This window comes from Adiantum capillus-veneris, chromosome 14 (assembly GCF_014529385.1).
Source record: "Adiantum capillus-veneris isolate H3 chromosome 14, ASM1452938v2, whole genome shotgun sequence".
NCBI lineage: Eukaryota > Viridiplantae > Streptophyta > Polypodiopsida > Polypodiales > Pteridaceae > Adiantum > Adiantum capillus-veneris.
The window spans coordinates 157,982,996-158,003,709 of NC_140944.1; the positions used below are offsets into that span (position 1 = coordinate 157,982,996).

Here is a 20,714-nt window from a genome sequence, read left to right on the forward strand (position 1 = left end):
ACCTTTAGCTTAAGTATTATAAAGGGAGTTTACTAATGTGATGAGCCTGGGGAGGGTAACAGTGTTATATGACCCCCCAAAGTTACAAAATTTAAATGCTGAAAATGAACAAGCAAAAAATCAAAGTGCCACAATGTAAAATTTTAAGCTGGAAGAGAAATCTCAGCTTGATTTGGTACTTCACTCACATGTATTGCCTATGGTACTAGAGCCCTAGAGGTTCCCAGCGTGGGCGCTTTTCCTTGAAAAGCAAAAAACCCAAGGCATACAAAATAAGCACCCACTTCAAAATTGAATCAGTGTGAAAAGACCTTGGGGGGTCAAAGAAAAAGTAATCAGCCAGGCGATGATTTCATGAGAAATTCCTTTTATGGTAGCTTAACTACAAGGTTTTCTAGATATAGCCTCTAGTCAGCCCTTGAACATGAATACTTGGCTCTCGCGATTAAACAACTTAATTGACCACAGAAAATTAAGAAGCTTACCCATGGTATTAATATTCGATCTCTAGTGCTTTTCGACCGTCAAATTAGTGACCCCAGACTTGTTTAATTTTTTGCCTTTACATCTGTTTATGCATTTGATTACATTGCAATTTAATGTTCATTGCTACCAAATTGTTTGAAATTCTTTGACCAATCAATGTGTCTACCTAAAACTGCATATGCTTTTTAAGAGAATGCAATTACTGTGCCAATGTTGTTTGATTTTGCAGTGACTGAAGAAGGCTAAGGACATTCATCTCAAATGCTCTTCCACCTCGACGACCCAGCTTCAACTCAATAGCTTCCGAGGATGGAATCTACATCAGGAAGGGGGGCATGTTAACCCTCACGGCACACGGACACCCTATGATCTATAAACGTTGTATTATGTATTTGGTAGAGTCAGGTACCGGGCTTGTCGGACCAATAGGGAAAGGTAGAGTGATCGCCGATGAGAGGCGCACTTTAACTTGGACATTGAAGGGATTAGTTGGTTAAGCATGGGCGCCCAAGTGTGAATGGGGTGAGCTCCTATAAAAGCCAACTAAACCTAATTTTTACTCATTCTCTCATTTGTGCAATTGAAGAGTGCTCTTGCTCCATCTCCATCTTCTTCTTCTTCACCTCCTTGTGTGTGTGTGTGAGAGAGAGAGAGAGAGAGGGAGAGTGTGTGTGCGATCGAGCATTACGAAGGCACGACGGCGGCGAAGCGGTTGAGCGCGGCACGACTGCAGCTTCTTCTTCATCGCGGCGAGGAATCCACCACGAAGGCGAGCGTAGAGCGGTGAGTGACACACCCTTTGTTTTCTTGAGCTTGCTAGTTTAGGCTTGTTGTGTGCTTGGAGCCGTTTGTGGCTCGCATACGGTGTATTGGCAAGTCCCTTGCTTCGACAGTGCGGCAAGGAGCGCACAATCCCCCAATGAGTCATCACCAACACTTGAGGTGACATAGAATTTTTCATCCCACTTATGTGGTGAGATAGTTGGCAGAGTGGCTAAGACCTCCTTTACCTTGTTGTAGTGATGTTCGCTTTTCTCGTCCCAAGTGAAAGTTGATTTTTGAGTGAGTTGTTGCAGTGGTAGAACAAGTTGTGATAGTAGATGTATGAATCTACTTAAGTACCTCACCTTCTGTAGAAAAGAGACCAGTTGATGTGTGGTCATTGGTGAAGGTAGGGCTATGAGTGCGGACACCTTACTTGGGTCGGCGTTGATACCTTTTATTGAAATTTCATGGCCTAGTAGAATGACTTTACTCTCCCCAATGTGGCATTTATCCACATTTAATTGCCCACCTAGACTCTGCAACCTGGCCAAACCTTCAGTTACCTTTTCTAAATGTGAAATACGGGAGCTATATATACAAAACTCATCAATGAACACTCTTATGGATGTTCCAAAGAACGGTTGAAAAACATATGTGACATATCTTTGGAATGTGGCAGGTGCATTTGTGAGACCAAATGGCATAACCCTGTATGCAAAACAACCCCATGGCGTGATAAAAGTGGGTTTTAGCTGATCTTCCAAGGCTATGCGTATTTGAAAGTATCCAGAATAACCATCACAGACGGTATAGCATTCAAAACCCGCTACTTCATTTAGAATTTCATCCAAGAAAGGGAGAGGAAAGTGGTCTCTCTTTGTAGCTGCATTTAGTGGTTTGTAGTCAACACAGACCCTCCACTTACCATTCTTTTTAGGCGTCACCACTATGGGTGACACCCATTCTGAGTTTTCTACAGGAAAGATGAATCCCGCCTCCAACAGTTTCCTTATCTCGGCCAAGAGTGCCTTTTCTTGTATGACCCCCAATCGTCGTAGCTTTTGCACAACTGGTTTTACCCCTTCCTTCAACTTAATATGATGTTCCACCAGTGTAATGCCTGTGATTCTTTCATAGTTGTCAATGAACAGGTTAGGAAATCCCATCAACATGTGCAAAAAACTATCTTTCTCCTCAAGTGTTAATTCCGTAGAGAACATACCCTTCAACCTACTTCCTCCTAGGCCAGGTGATTTTCTCTCCTCTTCATTGGGTTTCCCTTTTGGTGATGGATCACCAGTTGTGCTTACCCTTTGTGGATCCTTCATAATGATACCCATCACATCAATGGAACTGTCACTTTCGTCGGTGGATGTGGTCTCCTCCTCAGAACTGGAAGATTCGCTAGTGGTTTCATCTGGCGATGTTTCCAGATTCATTTGCTTCTGCTTGCCAATCCTCATGTCGTAGTAGATTGTCTCCCCTTTCTTACCGGTCATGCGTAGAAGGCCAGTACCCCAGTCCTGTTTTGCCTTCATGGCCATCAATCATGGCCTTCCCAAAATTAGTGGATAGCCCTCCCCCTTAGTAGGCATTACAAAAACATCTACCTCTACCTCAGTGTTGAAAGCTTTGATTTTCACAGCACTTACCACACCCACACACTTTACTTTTGCGTTTTTTGCCATCTTTGCCTTGCATGGAGAAGGCCTGTCAACCTCGAGCCCTAATCGAAGCATCATAGCTTCGCTCATTACACAGATTTGTGCACCTCCATCAAGGTAGGTGTTTCCAACCCTCTTTCCTTTTATGTTTACGTCGACAATTGGAAGGATGTCATCCATGTTGCATCCCGAAATTGCTCCAGCTACCTTTGTTTTGGAGCGACTTGTACTTACCATTTTAGACCATTGTCGCCTTACTTTTGGTGCAAGATGTAGCAGCTGTGGCCATGTAATCTTCGGTCCTTGCTCTGCCACATCCAATGTTAGATCATAGGGTTTAGAACTTTCCCCTAGCTGGAAGTCGGTGATGCCCAATTTCCGTCGTGGCCTGGATGGCCTCTTGCTAGCTTCTCCTCTCATGCTTCTCTCATCATCTGATTGTGTAGCTTTCTCCCTCCTAGCTCTTTTCATAGTCATGGCTTCAAGTGGTTCTAAAAAGGTTACCTTCTCCTTACCCTTGTCCCTCTCCTTTGCTCTGGGTGGATCCACTACTATGGCTTTTCCTTTCTCTTCTAGCCTTATGATGTTTACAGGGCGATCAGGTGGTGGGGCTGGTGGAAGAGGTGGGATGGATGCTTGTAGTGGTGTCTGGGGTGGACGTAGAATTTGTGTTGGTGGGGGTGGTGCTCGGGGTGGGGGTGTTCTTTCTCTAGGGGGTGAAAATTGGTTCCTCCTACCTCCTCTATTATAGTTTTGTCGTGGTTTGGGACAGTAGTACATACCGTGACCATCTTCTCTGCAGTTGTAGCAATGATACTCCCTGTTTTGTCGTCGTGCTCTTCCAGGGTCTTGATCTCTTTCTTGACTCCTCCCTTGTTGTATTAAGTGGACAGACAAATTCTGCAGTTGGTCAGTAATATGGGCCAACATATCTTGTTGGTCATCTCTTACCCCAAGAGCGGGTGGTGGTGGTGGAATGGTGGTTGTCGTAGTTGCTGGTCGACGCGATGTTCCTGATTCTGTTGACTCGGTTTCTTTGGCTTTCATTCGCACATTCTTGTCTTTAAGGCGAGCAATCTCAACGGCTAACTCGTACGTAGCCGGGAATCTACCTTTCACCTTCTCCTTGAGAAGCGGCCATAAGCCATGCGTGAACCGATCTTTTTTTAGGAAATCAGGTGCAGCTTCCCCCCTAGCCAGTGACTCAACCCACCGTTCCCACAAATCCACAAATTTGGACTCATAGGTGGCATATTCTAAAAGACCCTCCTGCTTCAAGTCTCTCAACTTGTCCCACAACTTTTCTGAAGTGGTACCTCCCCCAAAGAGCCTCTTAAAAGCGGTTTTTAAGGGTTCCCAGTCATCCTTGGTTGCTTGTGGAAGTGCATTGTACCATGATCTAGCTTCTAGCTTCATGAGATGCTTAAAGATTCTAACCCGGGATTCATCCGTATCTTTGTTGCTCACTACACATGCTACTTCAAAGTCATCTAGGAAGTCTGTTACCAAATCCTCCCCCTTCTTTCCTTTAAATGTTGGAAATGCTACACTTGCCATGATTACTGAGAGAGAGCTAGAAAGACACACTGCTTAACTTGCAAAAGTTTTTTTCTTCTTTACAAGGAGACGTGTATACCCTCTTATACTAGGACATAGATTAAAACTTCAAACGGTACATTTCCTTGTACCAAAGGTAAGACAAATGGTTGATCTGATGCCAGAACCTCCAAAAACCGCTCCCCACCCGGCATGGTGTAAATGACGTGCTGGTAGTGAGCCTTCAAATCCAGTATTACCTTGATTGAGCGTACACGTGTTGGTATGTGTGATCTGTCTTGAGGTAGGTTGTACTGATTCATGTGAAGCTTAGAGGTGCTTAGTCACTATCCAAGCTTGTGGGAGAGGGTGGTGTTCTTTCCTGAAACAAACTCAGTAGATCCCTAGTTTCTCTAGTGAGAGTGTGAGCCAATGCTTCCGTTATCTGTGCTGCAGCATCAGGTGCGACTTGAAAACTGACTGTGATAATTACCTCGGTGACTTGAGTTACCCGATTCTCAAAGTAGAATAGTGTTGATTCTCTATTGTGTAGAGCTCCTTCCATTTTGTTGTTGTGGGTTGGTTGTAGGTTGCAGACATGGTTTTGACCTTCTCCTTCTTCTTCTTGGCACTTGGCCTATGTATATCCACTGGGTTTGGCGTGCTGGTTGACTCTCCCATTGCAAATCGATTACCGTTACGCCTGGCACTCGAGCTTTGATGGAGATGCGGAGTTCGTCTAGTTGTGCTTGGAGCTCTTCTTCTTCTATTGTCCAATTAGCAAATCCTGCTAGCCATTCATCCATTCACAATAGTTTAAGGGTTTCAGTCTTGGAGACTGAAGGGTTTCATGAAAAGATCCTCAGTGGAGGCACCAAATGACGAGAGCAAAGCAAACCCCGAACCCTGACGGCCTCTAAAACACCGGGGACCGAATGGCGCGCCTCGCGCCTGTCATGGTAAAGCAAACAGGGGGCACCACCTAGCTTCAGCGGCTAGGACGCAAACAACACACCACCATAACAAAGTTTCATCCAAGAGAGATGGATGCTTGGGAGTAACGATGAAAAGGAAAGGGAATGAGATCAAGTGAGAGAGAGAGAGAGAGAGAGTGAGGGAGGGGGTATAGCGGCTTAGTACTTATGCATCACAAAAGGATGGCGAATCCGCACACCCTTCACATATACACAAGCTCACTCCAAAACACAAGACTAGGTGGCGATTCCGCACACCCCACATGGGCAAAACATTGCAAGAAAACATACTCACAAAACCTCAAGCTTTATTTAGAGAATTAGGTGATGAAATGGGGAGCATAGGGTAGGGGAATGAGAAGGGAGAGAGTGGTAGAGCACATGCCGGATAGGTGGGAGTTGATGGCAAAGACTCGCACGAGGATTATGGCCATCATCCTTCATTTAGTTTCCCTTCATCTTTCATAGCCAAGGGTGTAGAGGTCATGCTCAAGACAAGCATGGTGATTGCGATGATGGTGATGGTGTGGGTGTGTGTGTGTGCACTAGGCACACACAGTGCATAGTGTGTTCTTTGGTGATGTTGTGTGTTTTTGTGTGATGGTGACCCCTCTTTATATAGGGGAGGAGGGGGGGAAGAAATTCTAGAATTTAGAAATGAAGAAATCATTATCTACATAGGCCATGTGACTGTGGGCCCCACTTGTCTGGCTGTGTGTATATGTGCCAGAACAGCAGTCTCATGAGAGAGAGACTAAGAGAGAGAGATGGTTTGATGAAAAAAAAGTGAGAGGTGACATGGAGAATAAAGTAATTACAAGAGGGGAGAGAGAGGAGTGTGTTCAAAGGTGAATCTGTGTGCAGATGTTTGTGAACACAAGAAAAATCAGGTAACCACCGGGTGGGGATGGGTCCGTGGGCACCTTTTTTAGTGAAACTGAGTGTGTGTGAGTGTGGGGGAGGTTATTTAGCTACAAGACAAGAGACTTGGCGCCCTTTAGAGAGAGGGGGGGGTATTTGGGTCATGGGATATGATAGGAGAGAGAAAGGGGGGGTGGGGTATACTATTTTGGAAGATAGGGTAAGTTGCATGTGAGTTAGGGTGCATTATTGGTGAGTTAGAATGCATTATTGGTGAGAGGTGGGGTAGCTTGAGGGGAGAGAGAAAGGAGAAAGGAAAAGGGGAAGAGAGAGGGGGTTGACCTTTTGAGTGGAGGAGAGGAAAAGGGACACACGACGGGGCAACATTGAAGAAAAAGGAGGCAAGGTGGGGATGGGCTGCCCCGCAGGCATGAGGTGGCTTATTTTACCTTTCTCATATATTTACATAATCATACTTTATTTTTTCTTACTTTTTCCAATGTCTTTTATCACTCCCTCCCTAAGAGGGGGTTTTCATGGGGTGGGGACGAGAGAAGAGGGGTATGGGAGCTTGGCTTGTGAAAAGCCCCCATTAATGGCACCCGTTTGACGAGTCAAGCAGGCCCCATTTAGACCAAAATAGAGTATTCGTTTAAGGAGGGGCTTGGGGCACTCGTCTCCCCACTTGTTCATAACGAAGGACCAGAAGGGCCTGGACTGGTACGCTTCCCACGTGCTAGGTGCCTTAGTCTGGCCCATGAGGCCCGCATAGATGCTTGTGTGGCATGCCACCATGTCGATCTCCTCCACGGTAAGCTCACTGGGAAGAACTAGCTGGTCGATAACCCGCCGAATGACCCTCTTAATGTTGCGTCTTAGGTTGGCCAGGGTGGCTTCACCAAAGCCGTTCTTCGGGACTAGTCGCGAGTAGCTGGGGAGCTCAGCATATGACGTGGCAAAGAGGTGTTGCACGGGGCATTTACGATTGAAATAGGGGCCATTCTCCGGGCTAAATAGGCGGAACAGTAGGTAACACGTGTTGGTGATAGCCTTGATCTACTCATTGAGAAGATTAACGAGCTCTTCGTATTGAGAGGGGGTGGCAGCCAACCTTGATAACCCAGAGCCCAACTGGCTCGATAGAGAGTAAGGCAAGTCGGCCAAGGTAGTACTCGGTAATAAGGGTGGCAACCCGTAACCCGTCTGTGGGGGGGCTTTCTCTGCCTGCAGATAGAGCCCCCCCACCTGTTCCTTTAGAGCTTCCCTTACCTTAATGCTAGATACAGACCACTGAACCATCTGGTCCTCTGTCCATACCTCCTTTCTTCCATAGGCCTCTTTAAGCTCTGGATACTGCCTCAAGAATTTAAGGGTGTTCTCCACTTCCGGGGGGGTTAGATTCGGCAGAGACTCTCCCTCCCTGGCTTCCACGGCCTGTCCTTCCTCCAGGACTGGTCCTAGGTTGGGGGGTAGGGTACCTTCCGCTTTGGTCTCCTCTTCCTCTCCGTCTACGTGTTCCCCGCTGGATAAAGTATCAGCACTATCGACACTATCGACATTGCCCGGGCTATCAACGTGGTCAACTGTCTCGCAGCCTCCCCGTTCCCATCCTTCCTTGTCCTCCTTAAACCCCGGCCAAGGATCAGTCTTCATCAGGTACCACATTGAACCTGTTATTTTGTTCTTCCTTATGCGTTCCCCATGACCCAGCCTTAGCCCTTGCACTACTCTCCCTATAGATCTCCTCCTAATAACAACGTCACGATATCCTTGCGACCTTATGACTTCGTCTAGCGCATCCCCAAATTGGTTAAATGGGATAGGTTCTATCCCATTTGCATCCACGTAGAGGATATAATCCTCGTAGAGAGACCCGAGAATAGGCACCTTCTTTGCTCCTAGTGGTATTTCGGCCCCTAGGTCATATCTAATCTTTTCTGTCACCCACTCGATAAGCCTTGAGTAGTTCAGCCCGCCTCCTGTTAACTCGTTAAGGGCTTCCACACTATGACCTATCCGGGTCTTGTCGAGCGGCATTCCCAAGGCCCATTTAACGAGCCCGCTGGCGTCCCCCTTGAGCATCTCAATAAGAAAGGGATTGCGGCGCATAACCGTTTTGGGTGTCTGTATAAAGAGGAAGCGTCTCCTCCCCCCGCTAGATCGGTCCATGTCAGGCCACCTCCAGTTGGCCGTAAAAAGGGAGTGGCACCAGACTTAACCGACATAGCGGGCGTCCCTTTAGCCTCCACAGTTACCCCCTCGTTGGAGAGAAACCTCTTTAATATGCTGGCAGCCGCATTACTTGGTTGTCGAGTAACATCTCGGAAGAGGAGCAAGTTCTTACCTTCAACCAGTGTCAGCTCAAATCTATTTGCTATCCGGCTCACGTCCAGGCTCTCACACCTCTCCCCTAGTATGTGCTCCAATAGCGCTGTTAGGGTCGACTTTCCCATGGCCCCCGGCCCCCACAGAAAGAGACTAAACTGCTCCCACGTATCCAATGTAAAGACTAGCCTCAGGAAGGCTCTCAACAAGTTTAACTTTAGGACGTCTCCATCCATCAGGGTAAGGAGGAAGCTTTTCTGGATGGGGGTCATTGGTGTACACATATCCAGCTCAATACCTGCATAGCTCATGCAGACCCACAAGGGACTGGGTGGGTGTAACAGCGGCCCTGACTCGTGAGGAACAAGTACTCCGTTGAGAAAGGGGAGCCCTGAATCCACCGTCCTGGCCCGCTTAAGGAGCTGGCGCAGGCGCTCCTCTACTGATTTAAGAAGATGTTGGGAGCTCATTCTCTTTCTTTGGGGTCGTGTGAACGCAGCCCCCATTCCCTTCATCTCCTCCTCTATCTTATTTAGTATCTCGTAAGCCCATCCGGGCGGACTATCCCACCTTTGATTTTTATACTCATACCACTGCTCGTCCGGAAGCAGGTAGGCCCATGTATCCTTAAACCGATCGGCCAGTAACGCCCCTATGTGGGCGTCCAGTTCGTGGTCCAACTCAGCCGTATCTCCTCCATATTCGCCTGCCTGCTCATCTGCTCGTTTTTCAAGGATTCTTGAGAAATCGAGCTCCTTTTCCTTCTCAAAGGGGGGATTGCAAAGATAGCGAGCTTGGAAGATGAGGGTCTCGTTTTGCATAGCCCGATTACCCATTACCTGCCCGTAAAGAGTGTTCCACCGGGTCCCCTTAAGAATAGAGTCTAGAACGCCTATAGGTCCATATTGCCCCCCAGAACGCCCATATTGCCCCCAACTACAAAACCACGTTCTTTGCTGAAAGAGGAAACCGTACTCACACTTACATGATTGAGCCTATCCCCTTGTCGGCGATATGCACTATTGCAGCCATTCGACTTAGCTCCCATTTTCTTTGATGCGAGACAGGGCATTGGGGCAATGGAGAAGAGTCAAATCGACTGTGCATGTTATGCTCACTGCAAGTTCGAGAGTCTGAGTACCACACACTACTAGAGTGCTTAACTTTTGGTCACATACGAACTTGCTTCTCTCACATTTTCAGCCATGACTTAGATGTACACTCTTTCCTCTCCCAACCACAGTGTAGGCTCTCCATTGCGACTCTCATCACCACAATTTTGGAGCATCAAGAGTCACTCATTAGCCATACACGTATCACATGTAACTTTGGTCCCATAGGTCATATTGACCTCCTAGGATGATAATAAAATCTATCTATCTATGTCAACCTCCTCCTTCCCTTTCTTTATTAGTCTCTATCTCCCTTTAGAGGCAAAGTGGGATAAATGGACCGATAGGCTGGTTTGGAACAACAGGCAATGAAAAAGCTCTAGTAAGTGTGTCTAATCTGACAAAGGTGCTTTGTGATGGCCTCTTGTAATATGTTCCCCACCATGGATGTAAGCATTTTGAGATGCCTAGTAGAATGATGTGGCCTCAAACACCATGAAATGCAAGAAGGTGGCCTTTGATGGGTAGCATCCTCAAGGGCTCGAGTTATGCAGCATTTTGAAATGCTTGTTGGATTGAGGTCTCTGATAAGAGGTGCGGGGGCTCAACGGGTGGCATTCATGCAATGATCTTGGAGTGCATTTTTACAAGGAGATCCTTGCTTGGGAGAGCGGCCAATTGTATGCATCATGTTGAATGAGACCAAGCAAAAGATTATCCTTGATATTAGTTGGATTTACTTGAGATATATAAAAAGTTTTGCATGTGAATATTGCACGATTGAGCAACAAAATGTGCGTTGCAAGGCATATGATGATAGGAATATGAAAAACAAGGAAATCTCTCATGAAGAAAACATGCCTAAGGAGGAGGCAAGTGCCTCGAGCAGATAAGAATGCACTACCTATGAGGCCGGTTTACAAATGAAAGTGAACTTTTGGCATTACAATAGATACCCATGGAATGCGGGAGCTGGCATACATGAACTAACAAGCACAACCAATGTTGTACTTCTTGTTGAAACTTGGGAGCATAATACACAAAGGATTAAAGGCTTGGAGGATTACAATAAACATTCAATGATGTGGTCAAAGAATCTCAAGCAACGAAGAGGACAAGGAGGGGTAGCATGTATAGTTAAGAAAGGATTGGAAGATTTTGTATCAATTGTGAAAGATGACAAGCACAAAGGTTATGTATGGATGAAGATTATGACACCAAAAAGAGCACCTAGTTTTGTAGCCAATTGCTACATTCCTCATCGTGATTCCCCCTTTTATGCTTGCATGGATAGAGATTAGTATTTGTTGATTTAGAAGATGACATTGCTTATTTTAAGCGCAAAGGTGATGTTATTGTCTTTGGGGATATAAATGCTCGCACATAAACATTACAACATGATACTCAACAATTTGATATGCCATACATTTCAAGGGATTTGGAGGAAGTTGACTTGTATGATCGTACTTCAATGGATGAGAAAGAGTCAGAGCACTATTTTTACACTTGTGCAATAACGCGTGGATGCTCATTTCCAATGATGTATCTTTATGGAGTGGAGCTGATGGATTTACATGTAGAAAACACAACAGGGTTAGTGTGATTGACTATATGCTACTCTTTGAAGCCATCATGTATCACATAAAGAGTTTTATGCTTGGCCAATGGACCCTAGAATCAGACCACCGGACCTTATATATTGACCTTACACATGGAGAAACAGCTAAGCATGATAATTTTAGTCAAAGGAAAGAGAAGTTAGCTCTTTGTATGTATTTCAAATGGTCACCAATGTATAATAAAATGGTTGAATAAAAATTGTGGATGAAAAAGCTTCAATATGATGCACCATTGGAAACTAAGTGGAAATCTCTCGAGAAATTAATTTGTTCTTGTGTTGAAGAATGATTTGCCATAAGCATCCACGGTATCAACAAAGGTAGATAAGGCAAAAGGTGGTTTGATAAAGAATGTCAAGATGCTCAAAAGTCCTTGATAAAGCTAGATACAACTATGGACAAAGACAACTATCAAAGTCATTTGCATACATATAAGGCATTAATTCAAAAGAAGAGAAGAACATGGGAAGTCAAGCATCAATTTTTCAAGTTCAAGAAAAGACACGTGCATGTGGAAGAGTTTTGGAGAAACTTGAAGGGCAAACGGGCCAAGAGTTTTTGTAACTTGAGTTTTATGAATATGTACACACATTGTAGGAAACTCTATGAGCAACCAAATGCTGAAAAGATGCCATTTTATAGTTCACTTCCATGTATGCCCTCTTTTTTGGGGATATGTGTGGCAGACTCAAAAAGTTGGCCACTAGCAAAGCAAGGGATCTTTAAGGTATCAAGGCAAAAATGATTAAATGGACGGGAGATTTTACACATGATTGGATGTGTGATATGTTCAACCTTGCACTTTTGTTAAGTATGGAGATTGATTCACCCCTTGTAAGTTTTAGTTTCAAAAATGCACATTTGTAAGGCCCTCATTATGAGGAGAAGCCATCGTATGTGAGAAAAATCACTCGCCAAAAAACAAAAAAATTACACCCTCACTGGAATATTCCTTTTTGCCAAAATAATCAGGTCAGACAACAGCCAAAAAGTGATCGAAAAACGGCCGGTTGGTTGGTCGATAGTCAATGGCCGATGGGGTCGATGATCATAAGTCTTTGGCGGGTTCAATGGCTGGTAATAGAGTTTCAGGGGGCTTAGCTATGGCTCACATGGGCGCATGGATGAATTTCAAGAGGACTTGGCTACCTAAGGACGGCCACACATGGGCACATGGGAGAGTTCAAGATGAACTTATCTACACAATGGGGGATTACACACACGGGTGTCTCTCATGAGAGAGACACCCGTGCATGAGAGACACCCGTGTCTCCCATGAGAGAGGGCAACACTTTTGGACTATAAAAGGATGCCTCTTCGACACAGAAAATGGATTGTGGTGGTGCATTGTGAAGTTGGTGAAGCAAGGTATGTGTGAGGTGGTGAGAGTGAAGCAAGGCGGGGTATAATCCCTTTGTAACTTGCTTCTAGTTTGAAGTGCAAAGCCATTGAGTGGCTATTTTCTCATGAATGTAGCCCACATTGGGTAAACCATGTATATCGTGCTCTCTCTCTCTCTCTTGTGAAAATTATCTCTCTCCATTAAGTAAACCACTCTAGTCTCTACTTAACTACATCTTTATTCCTAAGAGCTGGTATCAAAGCAAGGTTTGCTCCTAGCTAAAATATCTTAAGGAAATGATTCCTTAAATCGAGTGGGAGTAATAGCAGAGGAAGGAAAGCTCAAGATCAAGAAGTTCAATGGCAAACACTACCAACACTGGAAGATGCAAATTGAAGGCTACCTCTACTACCAAAAGGGTCTTTATTTGCCACTAGGTGGTCTTGCAAAGAAGCCTGCAACAATGGAAGATGAGGCAATGATTGTCCTTGACCGAAAGGCAATAGGAAAAATCTGGCTATGCTTGGCGTTGTTGGGTGGGCAAACGAAAAAGTGGGACACCTCTATAGCTATATATCCCAAGAGCATTCAAACTTCAACCTAAATACCAAAAAGTACACCCGAACAAATCTTAGTAAATCCCAACCAAAAGGCCTATGCTCCCTTGGGAATTTACTAGCACACGCCTACCCAAAGGACCATAGCACATAAGAGAAAAACCCTATCAAAGCACAAATTTCTAGCACACACCGACCAATACATATGAAGACAAGGGCTTTACCTTTCACAATTTAACATCACAAAACCACAACTTCAACATCAATTCCACAACTCATAGATACATGCCCTTCCAATCTGTCCGCACACAATTTGCCAAGAGGCTGCCATAGCCATAACCCTGTAGAGAACTAGTTGTAACTTGAAGAGCACAACTCCAATTGGGGCACTTTAAAGCATGGAAGGAATATTGAAAAATGATTGTCGAGAAAATTGAAGATGAAAAAAATTTAATATGCACGCCACTACATGCAAAATTGACGCAAACAGAGAGCTGTTCTGCTTCGACTACACATGGAGAAGGCAAGGCAAGGCAAAAAACTGCATCAAAAACCATCGCACAACGAGCTAAAACCTGAAAATTTATGCAGTTTGGCTGAAACTTTTTAGGTTTTTACATGAGTTTTAGTTATATACAAGTCTCACTTCAAAAAACTCACTCACGGGCACTTACAATAGCCCGACAACTGGCGCTATACTAGTGACTTGCCCTGCATGTACATGTGCTTGCTAAAGCAAGCTAAAAAAACCACAAAAAGAAATCCCACACACCCTTTTGACATTGAACGTCATGTCCATATGTACAAATTTACAAAAAATGGGGTGTCAAAAATGCGCCCAACAGCGTCAACGATGTCCAGAACGTTTTGGAGATGAAGGAAGCGGTTGTTCAATTTATAAATGGTAGAGAGTGGTTCGGTTGTAGAACACCTAAATGACTTCAACACCAACATAAGTCAACTTTGTTCGGTGAAGATCAACTTTGATGATGAAGTGCGAGCTCTCCTTATACTATAGTCTTTGTCGAATAGTAGTGACAGCCTTGTGATGCCTGTAACTCTATCTATGGCACAAACACTCTTAAGTTTGATGATGTTGTGGGTGTTCTCCTAAGTAAGAAAATGCAAAGGAGAAGCATAGATGAATCATCAAGTGATACACTGTTAGAGGAAAAAAGAGGAAGATTGAAGGAGAGGTTCAAAAATCAAAAGGATCGTGATCGCTCGAGGCGGAGCAAGTCACACACAAAGTCAGTTCTCTAATGCTGGGATTGCAGTAAGAAGGGTCACGTCACGAAGGATTGCTCGTCCAAGAAGAAGTACTCGGAGTCTCAAAACAACAAGTCAACATCGAAAGCCAATGTGGTAGGTAAAGTAGAGCAAGATGCTCTAATTCTTTCACTAGACAATGTGTCCAATTCTTGGATAGTTGACTCTGGAGCTTCATTCCATGCGACACCACATAAGTAGCATTCCAAGATTACACCAAAGAATTTTGGATATGTATACTTGGGAGATGATGAAGCTTGTGAAATTGTCGGGAAAGGTATAGTTTATATAAAAAATGAAAATGTAAATGAATGCTAGCTTGAAGATGTTAGGCATGTTCCCTCTCTTCGCAAACCCTTGATCTCTAACGGTCGGTTTCATGATGAAGGTCACAACATTGCATTCGGAAACAAATGTTGGAATGGTTGCAAAAGGAGAAAAGGTTGGTACACTATACTTGCATACGGTGAACGTGCAATCTTTAACTTGTGCAACAACTAGAAGTCAACGGCGCGGTGTGGCACTATCGGCTTGGGAATATGAGTGCCAAAGGAATGCAAATCCTTCAATCAAAGAAGCTTCTACCATGTTTGGAAGAAGTGGACTTAGAGTTTTGTGAGGATTGTGTTCACGATAAACAAAAGAGGATAAAATTCTTAAAAGTAGGAAATGAAAGAAAAAATAAAAAACTTGAATTGGTTCATCTTGATGTATGGGGTCGTGTGAGTACGCCTTCCCTTGGTGGGTCATTGTACATGTAACTTTCATAGATGATGCCACAAGGAAAACATGGGTTTATGCAATGAAGAATAAATCTGATGTGTTTTCCATATTTTTGAAAGCTTTTGTGCTAGCAATGGCATTCAAAGGCAAAGGAAAATCCCAAGGACACCTCATTTTCTCCCAAACTCCTCGATTAGTCCTACTAGACTATAAAGTACACTTTTCTTTCAAAACTTCCTTTATTTGAACACCAATGGCTCCTTTTTTAAGAATTTCACCAAATCAGGCTTTGCCGACCTAATTTAGGCTTTCTGTCAAACCCTCGTCAGAATCGAATAAGATGTGACATACTCATCTGTCTTCCCTTCTTGATCACCAAGGTATCTTGTATTTGACCATCTGTGCCTGTTTACTATTTATTTTCTATTTTTGACCCTTTTAATAGAAAAATTAAAGAAAATATGAGACTAACCCAAAAAATAAAAAATCAATCCAAAAATTACGTAAACACACATAAATTTCTTCATTTTGATCACTAATTTGGTCCAAAAACGTACAAAAAGAGTGAAAAATACAATAATTTTGGCCTTTTTGACAATATTATACTATTTACACACACCTAGAGGTTATCAAATTACATTATCTCCATTCTCTTTACCTATATGGGAATATTTCTTGGATTGTAAAAACTCACACGTTAACATACAAACACTTCAAAACATTGCTCTTTTTCTAGCCGATTTCATCTATTTGGGTCCAAATTTAGAATGCCTTCCCCCTCCTTGTCGGAGTCCTCTGGGATGACAAAGTGTAGCCTGGGTAGTTGAGTGCATGGGTAGTAGAGTCGTGTCTATGTATAGCCGTGATTGGCTCTACAATGCTATCGATATCAATGCAATTCAAAAGACTATGCTATGCAAGAGGAGGGTCTTGAGCAGATAGCTCAAGGGTTGTCGATGTCAAAGCATCCAAGTTGGTTAACTCTCTCGCAAAGTAGATCCACACAAATTTTTTAAGGATCACCATAATCTCGTTAAGCAATTTTCTATCACCTCATTGAGAGAGTGCGTTCCATGATCACTCACAAGCTCAACAGGAAGTTTGTATTGCATAAATATGCACTCATATAAGAATGCAATAGTGGTTCAGGCATTGTTCTTCCTAGTGGCTCTAGCTTCTGCCCATTTAGTAGAATAATTTGTGGGCACACTAATGTTTTGTGGCTGAGTTTTATAGGCAGGTGGTTGTAATGGACCAAAAAAGTCTATACCCCACTTAGTGAATGCTCTTGCTCCCATCATAGGTCAAAATGACATGCTGTTGATTCTAGTCAGCATTTTTTCTCTCTGACAAGAGTCACATCATCTAAAAAATTCTTTTGTATCAGTAAACAGAGTTGGCCACCATATGCCAGCCATCATTTTAGCTATAGCCATAGTTTCATGAGAAAAATGACCCCTTGCTAGCCCAGTGTGTGCTTGTTCCAGAATAGGAAGGTATTCATCTTCATTCGCACATAGTCTAAGATGCTGGTCTTTTCCTCATCTATAGAGTTATTGACCAACCATGGTATAGCTGGCTGCTTCAATCTCAATCGCTTTTTGTCTTTGTTTGCACTTGTCCTCTGGAAATTTTTGATTTGTTAAGTATTTTACCAGATTCTACTCCACTTAGATGTAACGAATATCTGGAACAATGTTGCTTGTGGAATGGATGCTCTTTTCTTACACTAGGAATAGTTGTCCACATAGGCATGTACACCTCTTTTCATAGTAGGCTAATAAACTCCTAACCATGTTAGTCGTCACAAAGTCTAATCTTCTGCAAAATTGATTCCCACTACCGTGGTAGGAGCTTGATCTAAGTAGGTTGCTTGTTCCTTAGGGCTTATACACAAAAGTAGAATACCATCTTTGTTTTTTTGATACAATCTTGTAGCCAATAACTAATACAAAGATGATTTCTCTTTCAACCATGGTGTAATCGGAAGTGGGATCTGTGAATCTACTTGAGCTATGGTCATCAAAGAGATAAGATCTTTGGACCATTTTGGAATCATTTCCACGCATAATAGATAAGAATTTGGCAAATCATCATCCACTCCTGTCGGAGGTTCTACAAAAGTGATTCTAGAAAGGTGATCTGATCGTTGATGTGTGGTGCCCTTTTTGACTACCACTGTAAAATCAAACTCTAGTAGGATGATAAACCATCTTACAATCCTTCCAGTATTGCATTGCTTGTTTACCAGATAAAGTAGAGCTTGGTGGTCCACAAAGAAGACAAACTTATTAGCTAATAAGTAGTGTTGAATTTTTTTGACCGCATACACTATGAAAAGTCCTTCCCTTTTAGTTGTGATGTAGTTCTTTCTTGCTATGTTTAGCTACCTGCTACCATATGAAATAGAGAAATCCATTGTTCCCCTTTCTTGGTTGGGCTAGTATGCAACCAATAACAAATTTGATGCATCCACATGCACATGGAAATCTTTGTCCTAGTATGGGATCTTCAATATCGGTGTTGATGAAAAAGCTTGTTTAAGCTTTTGAAAGGATTCTTTGCGCTATTCAATCCATTGAAAGTGAGTGATAAGGCCATAAATGGGTTTTGCAATGACATTGATAGCCATTTTTTGGCTATTCAAAATTGCCATAGTAAGCTACCTCACCCTATCAAATCACTCAAACATTTTAGTTATCCCTACCATTTCACTGTACATAGGCGTGTGTGAGTTAGGGGACTTTTCCCATATTTTCTTAAAAAACCCTCAATTAGCTAATCACTGGGCTAGTTGAGCCAAAAAATAAAAAAATATATTATGGCCCATTTGTGTGTAAATATTTCATTGTATATAGGGCCTAAATAAAAGGATTTTTCATAATTATTTTGGTATTTATTTAAATATTTATACTTCGATGTGTGTTATTTATGCTATGTACATTGACTGACCATTACCATATTTTTCCTTACCATTTTGCATACTCTTTATTCCATATAAAAATAATTTCATGCAAGATTCTCTTATTTTTGGTGTAACTCCATCCCAACAAAAATCCAAAAAACTAGTTCTATTTATGTGTATATTTTTTCACTATTGTGATTTTTTCCTTCCTACATCTATTCTCTATTACTCTCATAAATTAGACCACCAAAAATATTCATCTTTTTATGGTAGACGTATAATGAGAGAGATTAATTTTGACCCCTTTATATTTTTTCCACCTATATTATTTATATTTGACATGTACATATTTTTTTTAGACCCCTCAATATTTGATTTTCTTATTTGTACTATTCACTTATATCATGATCTCAACAATATCTTCAATAATAGACCTACCAAATAAGGTCAAGGGTATGTGGCATGCATGCATGCACTATGGAGGGCTCACTCTTGGAGGCATTCAAAAGAATCATCCAAAGAAGGACCCCACAAGGACTTTGTGCAGTGGAAAAAGATAGTCGGTTTTGCTGAATTTTTAAACATCACTTGCTCTCCGAATTTGAAAAGGTGATAAAAATAAAAATTGTAGCTCGTGGACTGAACTTTTTCCTCAAAGTTTTTCATATTTTTTTGAGCTACGAGCTGTGAGCTATGATTTTATTGGTGGACCCCAATTTGCCCATGCTATGCAGCCACACTCCCTCTTCCACTTTATATCATTTTCCTCTTTCACACACACGTCTCCACTCATCATCCCCACCTCTCTCACCACTCCTCTCTGCACCCTAATCACCTTCTTCTCAACCTTGAAGAATAAGAGAAACCATGGTGAACTCATGTCTCCTACACACACTTCCATTCCAAAATTGACCACTTAGTCTCATTTTTTCTCTTCCATATTACCCATATCTATAAAAAAACCACAAAATTTAGTCCCTTCTCTTGAAAGACAACACCATGTTGATTGATTACTCATATTCAATTACCTTGGATCCCAAGGAAGGTCAAGAGTGGAGAAAAAATGTACCGTCAAAGCTAGTGGACCATCAACAAGCGTCAAAATTGACCCTACTCAAGACACTTGGAGCATCAACATTGTAAGAAATCCATATTTTCTTACCTATTAAAAGTTTTTTCTTCCTTATTTGTATCCTACTGCATGGATACTCCCATTGTAAATATCCAATTCCATTCGTAAATCTATAAAAATACTAACTCTACTAATTTACTAACACTAACCTACTATGAAAAGTCCTATCACCTCCACTTCTCTCCTCTCTCTCTTCTTCATCTATCCACACCAACTTCTTGATAATTCCAAGCAAAAGAAATTAGATAAGTGTTGAAAATCTAACCCAACCATGGTAAGAGGAGTAACCCTAGTCCTCAAAATTGCTATAAAAGGAGGGTGTAGCTAGCACAAAAGGGGGAGCCATAAGCAAGAGCACTATGCTATAGCTTGAGAAGCCAAGCTCAACCTCTCTAGAAGGATCTCTTGAGTGGAAGCTCATTGTCTTACGCATGTGCATGTGTTGTAATAGGGGTGATTAGCAAGTGGAAGCTCATTGTCTTACGCATGTGCATGTGTTGTAATAGGGGTGATTAGCAATAGAGAGAGTGATCATTCAATTGAGAGTAGGAAATCTATCATTTCTCCTACTAGTGTAAGCCCAACATTTTCTGAATCAAGGAGGGTGGATTTGGACTAAGCTTGGATACTTTGTCTCTCTTCCAACCTGAAGTAATGGACCACAATGATGTGTAAGTGTCTTGGTGTTTTTAAAATTTCTTGATAGCTTGTCTCTGGGTGTGGTCATCAATTTAGCCATAGATCCCACATACTGTAAGAGGGCGACAGGGTGGAGAGGACTCCCCTGGCCTTAAGACAATGATTGGGGTGGCTTTTCTTGTGATGTGTTGTGGTGTAATTTACTCAAGTTATGCTGAACAAATACTAATCTCACTTTGATTGGTCATGACAGATTTGTAAGAAGGTATTAGTGCAACAAGCACCCCCTCCTCCTTCTCTCTCTTTCTTACATATATAATTGTGTTTGCTTGATCGCTTTCGATACATTTCAAAGCATCCCGAGCACTCTCTCTCCCTCTCTCTCTCTCTCTCTCTCTCTCTCTCTCTCTCTCTCTCTCTCTCTCTCTCTCTTTCTCTCTCTTTACGCGTCCTAGTTCGCATCCAAAACTAGGTGGTGCCCCAAATTTGTGTAGGGTTAGGTTGTGGGTTTGTTGTTTTTTTCCAACCCCAACCCAATTGAGCAACACGGGAGCCTAGAAGAGTGCTTAAGGGCCACTCTTCTTGTTGCCCGCCCCGGACCGCCTCGACATCATACATGTAGATAACTCTACAGTAATAGCCACAATGCCCCATGAATATCTGACCTTCCTTGACACTCGTCGGTCTAGGCATCTCATTGATTGCTGCCACCTTTTCCATATCAATAGCAATACCATTTTATGAGACGATATGTCTGAGAATCGTACCATGTCCTACCATGAATATGTCTGAGAATCCTACCATG

General features: G+C 42.8%; 1 protein-coding gene across 1 annotated transcript; it reads right to left on the bottom strand.

The window, feature by feature from the left end:
• Nucleotides 1–7,342: 7,342 nt before the first annotated feature.
• LOC147443429 (uncharacterized) lies at nucleotides 7,343–9,447 on the bottom strand. The gene is made up of 2 exons (XM_086529863.1): nucleotides 8,466–9,447; nucleotides 7,343–8,265 (listed from the first exon to the last, which is right to left on the bottom strand). Exons 1-2 carry the CDS (start codon nucleotides 9,445–9,447, stop codon nucleotides 7,343–7,345), a joined length of 1,905 nt encoding a protein of 634 aa, XP_086385989.1.
• Between the last annotated feature and the right edge of the window lie 11,267 nt (nucleotides 9,448–20,714).

Bases quoted from the DNA above. Each gene is read 5' to 3' on its own strand.
- LOC147443429 (XM_086529863.1), bottom strand. From the start codon at position 9,447: ATGGGTAATCGGGCTATGCAAAACGAGACCCTCATCTTCCAAGCTCGC. The intron at 8,266-8,465 runs GTGGCCTGACAT...ACGAGTTAACAG, and splicing joins CTTTTTACGGCCAACTGGAG to GAGGCGGGCTGAACTACTCA.